Raw genomic sequence first — 8,949 nt, forward strand, 5'->3', positions numbered from 1 at the left:
CACATATCCCTCTCCTACTTATTAAAATACTCTCTCCATTCACCTTGATATTGACCTATGCAAACACCATCCGAAGGGGAACACTCCCAAGGCGCCTCAAGGCCAAACATGAATCTCACGGTATAAGTATTAAAAGAGAACATGAGTGAAAAAAATGATGTATCATATACATCTATTTCCTCCCATTGAGTATTTTAAAACCTAGGGTTTCTTACTTAGATAAATTCGACTAATTAATTTGACTAAATAATTATTAACTTTGACCAAAGTAAATATTACGTTGGATAGTTTAATAATAATAATACTTGTTTATAAAATACTTTAATTAAATTTATTCATTCATTGCATGCTTATCATTTAATTGTCTAATTCACCTTCTAAGTCGGTTCCTAGGTAGGGGTGTTTCGTTTCCATCCGATTGAAAACCCTAGCCTTAGACAAAACATTCCTTAGACAAAGGTCCCTTATAGATTATATTATAAATTTGGTCTTTTATTCAGTCCATTTTAATCCTATCCAACGGAATTAAAAATTAAACTTATTTCTAATCTTATTAGAAATATTATTAACATAGGTCTAATGGTGAAAGTAATTTTAAACCATTTTAAAAAGATTTAACATACGTCAGAATGCAACTTTTTATTATAGATTTTAATTCTAATTTAATTTAGCTTATAACTATTATAAGATTGAATGAAATAATTAAAACCTATTTCCATGGATTTAATGACATACTTTAAGAAATTATATCAATTATATCTTTATTAAAATGTTGTCATGCTTCATGCATCCCATTCTTATTACAACATACATAACTATTATATAATAAGTTATGAAAATAAATAACATCCATTCATACATCTAAACTATATATTATAGCAATTATAATATAAATGATGCATGAACATGTCATTAATGCAACAATGCATGCTATCATATTATGTAACTATTATATAAATGATGCATGGATATATCTTTTCACTAGTAATATAACTCTTATATTAAATTAATGAAACTATATAACATATACATTTATAATATAACTCTTATATTAATAAACGCACGAACATGTTAAATATTCATACAAACATATAATATAACGTTTATATTAAATGTGATTAATGAGAAATGTCTATCATAAAGGGTGATATTATATTTATAAATCATAAAACTTATTGTAGCTACCACTAAATATTAGTTGACAATAAATATTATTAATTTATTTATGAATACGTTTTATGTTTGATCTTTTGTATAATTATTTTCTGTAATACTATATAATCTATAATTTACATAACACATATTTTATTTTTCAAAGAGAATGAGTTGAGTTTATAACATGACATAATGTATTTCTAAACGTTCCTATCTTTATTTAATATAATTCTATACTTTAAAATTCAAAATTCAAAATCTAGATACAATAAAAACATAAAAATGTTGTTTTTAGAATTTGTATTGTTTAGATCACAGAATTCGAAAACTGTTTTCAGAAACAAGTTACTTGCCAAACACATATTTACTGAAATCAATGAATCTAGATTCTCTAACATACATGCCTTAATGATTTATTCAATCTTATTTTCCCTCCTATTTATTCTTCCTCCTCACTTAGTGGGGTTGTGCACCGGTTAGTATCGATTTTGGGAGAAAATTGGCATCGAAAACCAATAAAAAAAGTGTGAACCCCACCGAAAAGTAAAGTCAAAATGTAAATGAAAAGAAAAGATGAATGGATGAAATGTTATTGTTTGGTTAACATAATTTGACAATGTTTAAAATTTAAATCAATCATGTGTGGGTTTGAAAATTAGGGAACATACAAAAAAAAAAAAAAAACAATAAACTAATACTAAAATTTACACTTGGACTTGAGTTGGTGCTCAATTTCAGACTTATTTTTTTCCCCAAAAAAAATCTCTCAATATATATATATGAGTCGGCCGATTTTGGTTGGTTAGAATCAATTTTTGGTGCCCTTATGCGCACGCCTATCACCTACAACCTTTAATTCTGTGTCGTCTTCTTCCTTCAATTTTATTCTGTGGATAAATCATAGTATAAACAAAAAGACTAACTGCTGGGGTTTCCATGGCCATTAGAATATAGAAAGATATTTTGATGGGCTGTGTTTGTAGGGACGAAAGATATTGGCTTCGAACGTGGGAATAATGACCCCACCATCATAAACCTTTTCCCGTTTCTAAACCCATTACCGAGCTCTAAAGTTCCAACCCAATACTGATATTGCCCCTCGCATGCGTCTTCTATATTCTCTTCTATCCTCATTGAATCCTCTTGTTCAGCATTTGAATTCTCGTTTCAGAAGCACCATTTCCTTTCAATTCCAAAATTTCTCACGTATGTTTTCAATGGATTCTTCCGAGGGATCGCTGAGAAATGCTCTTTCTAAACAACAATCGGCTGTTGAAGCCCAAGGCAATGTTGTTCGAGCCCTCAAGGCCGCCGGTGCTGCCAAGGCGGAGATTGATGCCGCTATTGAAGCTTTGAATGGATTGAAGATCGAGAAGGCTTCGATTGAGAAGCAGTTGCAGGCGGTTGTTAGTGGGGTTTCCGGCGATGGCACCTTGAACAGGGAGTCGTTCCGGCAAATTGTAGGTAACACTCTCGAGAGGCGTTTGTTTTACATTCCGTCGTTCAAGATTTACCGTGGAGTTGCTGGATTGTATGATTATGGTCCTCCTGGTTGCGCTGTCAAGTCCAATGTTCTTGCCTTTTGGCGTCAGGTTTGTTAATTGAAATTGCTCTTACTTCTGTTTTTCGAAATGGGTTTTTATTTATTTATTTTTTAATTCTGTGTTTGATTCAGTATTGTTCCGAAGTTTTGTTGCTAATGAGATTTTGAAGTGGATCCGTCCTGTCTCTTACTGTATACATGAAGTCTGTTCAATTCAATTGTGTCCAAGAAACTATGTTAAATTTGTCTTCCTTTGTTGAATCTGTTTGCAGCATTTTGTTCTTGAGGAAAATATGTTGGAAGTTGACTGCCCTTGCGTTACACCAGAAGTAGTCCTGAAAGCGTCTGGTCACGTGGATAAGTTCACGGACCTTATGGTCAAGGATGAGAAAACTGGGACCTGCTACCGGGCTGATCACTTGCTTAAGGATTTTTGTAATGAAAAACTTCAGAAAGATCTTAGCCTATCCTCTGAGAAGGCTGCAGAATTGCAGCATATTCTCGCCGTCTTGGATGATCTTTCTGCTGAACAATTGGGTGCCAAAATCAAGGAATATGGTATCACGGCTCCAGATACTAAAAATCCATTATCCGATCCTTATCCATTCAACTTAATGTTTCAGACATCAATTGGCCCATCAGGGTTGCTCCCTGGGTGAGTATTTGATCCAAATTTACACTTTCATTTTATTAACTTCATTCCCGAATAAGTATGTTGTAATAATTTTCTGTTTTAAGTTACGTATCTTTGCCATTTAGAAGATAATATGGTTGATCCTTTCTTCTCATGTCACCTGTAGCTTATGTGACTATTGCCTCCTGGTCAGTGCAATACATTTTGTGATTAACTTAGATGTGTAAATATGTAAATGCTGCAGGTACATGCGGCCTGAAACAGCACAAGGCATATTTGTCAATTTCAAAGATTTGTATTATTATAATGGGAACAAACTACCATTTGCTGCAGCCCAAATTGGGCAGGCTTTTAGAAATGAGGTTATATACTATTTTTCTTTAGTTGCAAGATGGTTGCCCACTTGTTTTTGAGCTTCTTAATTATATTTATAAATTATGAATGAGGCAGTAATATTATGATCTGTATTTTACTTTGTTTTACATTACCTGTCTCTTACTTTTTGGTTCTTGCGATTGTTGCTTCTAAATGATCTTTCTTTCTAGCCATTGTCCAAAGTTTATCTGTTTTATACCCTTTGGCGTGCAAATTCAATTCCCATTCCATCTGTTTTACTACAGATATCTCCTCGTCAAGGGCTGCTTAGAGTTCGTGAATTCACATTAGCAGAGATTGAGCATTTTGTTGATCCTGAAGACAAATCTCATCCAAAATTTGGTGATGTTGCCAATTTGGAGTTTTTAATGTTTCCAAGGGAGGAGCAAATGTCTGGTAAATCTGCAAGGAAAATTCCATTGGGTGAAGCTGTTGCTAAGGTTCGTGTATTGGTCATCTATACCTCCTTTATTCCCATCACTGTCTCTTGTACCTGATTACTAGGTCCATATGTTATATTGTGATGCAGGGAACTGTAAATAATGAAACTCTTGGCTACTTCATCGGGAGGGTATATCTTTTCCTAACTCGCCTTGGCATAGACAAAAGTCGTTTGCGTTTCCGACAGCACCTTGCAAACGAAATGGCCCATTATGCAGCTGACTGTTGGGATGCCGAGATTGAATGTTCATATGGTTGGATTGAATGTGTTGGAATTGCTGATAGATCTGCATATGATTTACATGCTCATACGGTATGAATTCCACTCAAACCTTATCTTTTCCAAATAATCGAAATTCTAGACGACGTCTTTAGTTCTATGGCAGATATTTCAAAACTCGTTTAGTTTTTATTGAGCTAACTTAAACTGTGCTAAAGTAGAAGTTTCTTCACCAGTTAAGATTGTGTTTGTATAGTTTCAAGTTGATGTAAAATAGACTTTCATGTTTTCCCTTTACCTCTCCTTTTACTAGGAAAAAAGTGGCGTTCCTCTTGTAGCACATGAGAAGTTTGCAGAACCAAGAGAAGTTGAGGTACTGCTGATTCTTGTTATATCTGAAAGTATCTTCATGATAAAGAAAGTCTGTTTTAATGTTTTACTCATGACATTAAATTCCAGAAATTGGTCATTGCTTCTGTTAAGAAAGAACTTGGCCTTGCCTTCAAGGGAAGTCAAAAGAATGTGGTTGAAGCTTTGGAGGTAAATCATGGAATTTTTTCTGCCGGGGTTTTATAGCATCTATAAAATTTTGAAACCTGACGTTTGTTGTATTGCAATTTATTTTAGGCAATGAAAGAGAAAGAAGCCCTAGAAATGAAGGCAACTCTAGAATCCAATGGAGAAGTAGAGTTCTATGTTTGCACTCTGGGAAAAAATGTCTTGATCAAGAAGAGTATGGTTGCAATTTCCAAGGAGAAAAAGAAGGAACATCAGAGGGTTTTCACTCCATCTGTGATTGAGCCCTCGTTTGGTATTGGTCGGATTATCTATTGCCTCTTTGAACACTCTTACTACATAAGACCAAGCAAAGCTGGGGATGAGCAGTTAAATGTATTTAGATTTCCTCCCCTTGTGGCACCTATCAAATGCACAGTTTTCCCACTTGTTCAGAATCAACAATACGAGCAGGTCGCTAAAGTTATTTCAAAGTCCTTAACTGTTGCCGGTATTTCCCATAAAATTGACATCACAGGTATTTGAACGAACTTTCAAATTTCAATTCTGTTTTGTTGTTCTTCTGAAGATGTAAAGTTCTAAGAAGTCGACAAGTGAATGGAAACTAGGAGATGGAACATAGGAATTTCATGCTAGAGAGAATTGAATAGGGATTTGCTATAGAACGTAGTTGATGCATATAGGCCATAATTTGAGGAATCTAAGTGGTTTTCTGAATTTCAAAGAGAGGTTTCCTTGTATTTTAACCATGGGGTGCTGAAGTTCATAGGGAGGATGAAAGATTAGTTTGATTAAAGAATTCATTAGACTTCCCTTCTTCTACATTGAAGGGATTATATAGTGATCATGTTTTTTCATATGCTTTCTGTAAAATGTTAACAGGTACATCAATAGGGAAACGATATGCACGAACGGATGAGCTTGGCGTTCCTTTTGCAATCACTGTTGATTCAGCATCTTCAGTGACAATCCGAGAAAGAGATAGCAAAGATCAAATCCGCGTGAGCGTGGAAGAGGCAGCCTCGGTCGTGAAAGATGTTACCGATGGCCTGAAAACTTGGGAAGATGTATGGTCTACATTCCCTCATCATGCCTCTGCAACTACAGAAGATTGAATTTTACCTTTAGGCTTTAGCAACAGGTTCTCTAGTTGAGTTATTCTCACTATACATTTGAAAGAAACAGCATTGGATACATTTTTGTAGTTAATTTCAAGTTCCTTCTCATATTCTATAGAAGTTATTACTATGGATAATACTCGAAGATTTTCTCTTCAAAAAGAAGTAATTTTACACTCTGTATAAAGCTTTAGCTACCTTCCAGACATTACGCACTGGTGTCACTTCTGATAATCGCTTGGCGGTCAGTTTCTCGATCGTGAATTGTGTACACATACGTGTGATGAATTCGCCTACAAAATAATGTGAGTTTAGATATATTATGTTATATTTGATGTTTGATTAATTTATGGAATCTGTAGGTGATTGTTGTGGAAAGTAAGCGATGATCAACTAGTGTATTTTCAGGTATATCTGTAAGTAATTTTAACAATTTTAAAATCAAATGTATTGAAAATAATAATGTTGGAATGACGAACAATGTTGGTTACAAAATTTTAATATGGTTGAGAGTTGACGATTATATGCATATTTGAAGAATTTGGTTATTCAAATGAGAAAATAGGTTGTTCTAATAGAGTTACCATTTTTAGTGACTAGTTATCGTAAGGTTGACTAGTTATCACATGGTGGTATATCTCCCCAAACAAAGCAAATAACAATATAGCTTATCCAAACAGACAATACGAAGATGAAATTACTAGTAGATTGTGCCAAGCTTTTCTAAACAAAGTTTATCCACAATAAGAACCACTATATTTCTTTTTTTTCTTTCTATCCCCTCCCTTTTCACATGTAATATATATTAGATTTAATAGTTTGTGGATATGATAGCTGATCTTGAGCATTTGCATGAGTTGGGATAATTCATTGAGAGGAAGCCACAAAATGTGTTGATAATTAGACAGATATATATTTGTGCAAAGCTCTCTAATATGAGAATCTAACACATAGCTAAAAGTCAAACATCAAGGCAGTCTTCCATAGCTATTATCTCATTTTCGCGAAGCTTTTAAACATCTAGAAATAGACAATAGATACGTATAGTTAATTTATTTAGTTTAGACCGTTCTCTTTTTCTTCTACATCAGTAAACATTTGTTTGGTAATTGTTTTAAGCTGTAATATCGTAAAAAAAAACTAGATAGATCACTCTCATCACTAGATCGAGTTGGACTAACCTGAAGCTTAACCTATGTCCAAAAATGGGTGTAAGGCACTATTTGAGAAATCAAATAGTATTATAACTTTTATCTAAACTTTTATAAGCACAATAGTTTTACTTTAAATATTTTTAATTTAAAGTTCAGGTATGTGCATCACGAATTCATATATTTGCAATCGTTCGAGTTTGATGTCAATATTGTGAAGAGTTATTGAATTGATTGGATTCTGAAAAGCTCAACCCAAGTCTAAGCTAGCGAGTTTAAAGACATCCTTGAAGTCAAACGTAATACCATTTTTATCTAAACTTGAAATGATGTTAGCCATTTTGCATTTTGATAGATTTTCTTTTCGAGAGATATACTGTGGATTTCTTTTGGTACATGCAAAAGAATACCATTTTAGTAGTGAAATCCAAAATTAGATTCATCTTCTTAAAAATAAAAATAAAAAATACCATTTTGGTTTCTATTTCTAAATTTATTCTATTTACTTTCTAAATTCATTTTGTGTTGTAATTCCAATAATTTAATATTAATCACTATTGTTAATATGTAGTTAACTTTTCTGGAAAAAAAAAAAAACAATTATCCTCTATCAGTCATCTCCTATAAAATTTGAGAACGTGTAAATTTGAGGATAAATTAGAAAAAAAATTCCGGACAAACTTATTTCGTGGAATTTGAACGTTGTATTTGTATTGATTTCAATATAGCAAATACAATCTCTAATATAGTAATTCATTGATGCATTCAAAATAAACTTTAATATTTAAACTAGTTGATCTTCTTGCATGATCGGCTTTTGGGTTTGTTGACGGCTGGATGATTTTCTTAGATGATATTTGATGTGATGCGGTTCAACTTTAGTCTTGAGAATTCTCTTTGGTCTCTAGAATCGTTGACCCCCACAAATGAAGAGGACTTCTTTATATATAGAGTTCTCACGTGGGCCTTGTGGGCTTAGACTTGGTTGGTCCATGGGCCTAACCCTTAGGCCCAATTAGTTAGTTTTGGGATGATTTGACATTTGGGTTCAATTCAGTAGACTTAGTTGGACTTTAACCCAAATAATAACATCAAATTGGGCCAAATTAATTTTATCCAATTCAAGGGTCATGATGAAAACATGTGGCGTCATCAAAATTTGTCTTCAACTTCACATATGTCAACTCCTAATTGGTCCCAAATTTGATGATTTGGAATTTTGTCATTAATTTAGTGAATGATGTGATAATTTATGATTGGTTCAAAATTTCTCATTCAACACCCACAATTTTAGAATGAATATATATATATATATGGTAAAAACGATATTTGAATGGAAAATTCTTATAAATAGAAAATCTAAAAAATATTTACACTTTATAGCAAAAAAGTCTACTTTTGGAACGTTTTGCATGTAAATATTTTTAAAATATATAATATATATATTATATATATATATATATATATATATATATATATATTATATATATATATATATATATATATATTATAATTAAAAAGATCCCTATTTGAAATTAGTTATGATTTCAAATTCTTTAATTTTTTGCAACCAAAAAGGGTGAATTCATTTTAAATTAAAATGTATTTCATATCTTTCCAAATTTCAACCTTCCAAGGAGGGGTAAATGTCTGAATTCTAATTTAAAATAAAAAAGAGTTAATAGCAACTAAAAAAAGGATGTTTTATTTTAGTATTACAAATAATTAGTGAAATATGATGGTTTTAAAAATATTTAGAAATTTGTGGTAGTGTGACAACATTTTTAGGAGTTCAA

The 8,949-nt window shown here is 32.5% G+C and overlaps 1 protein-coding gene across 1 annotated transcript; it reads left to right on the forward strand.

Moving 5' to 3' along the window:
• Positions 1 to 1,955: 1,955 nt before the first annotated feature.
• LOC120074741 (glycine--tRNA ligase, mitochondrial 1-like) lies at positions 1,956 to 6,213 on the forward strand. The gene is made up of 9 exons (XM_039027965.2): positions 1,956 to 2,747; positions 2,971 to 3,353; positions 3,577 to 3,694; positions 3,953 to 4,147; positions 4,237 to 4,461; positions 4,682 to 4,741; positions 4,828 to 4,908; positions 4,996 to 5,401; positions 5,767 to 6,213. The coding sequence occupies exons 1-9, from the start codon at positions 2,259 to 2,261 to the stop codon at positions 5,997 to 5,999; spliced, it is 2,190 nt and encodes a 729-aa protein (XP_038883893.1). The 5' UTR covers positions 1,956 to 2,258; the 3' UTR covers positions 6,000 to 6,213.
• Positions 6,214 to 8,949: the final 2,736 nt, after the last annotated feature.

This window comes from Benincasa hispida, chromosome 3 (genome assembly GCF_027475165.1).
Source record: "Benincasa hispida cultivar pf3 chromosome 3, pf3_genome.v1.1, whole genome shotgun sequence".
NCBI lineage: Eukaryota > Viridiplantae > Streptophyta > Magnoliopsida > Cucurbitales > Cucurbitaceae > Benincasa > Benincasa hispida.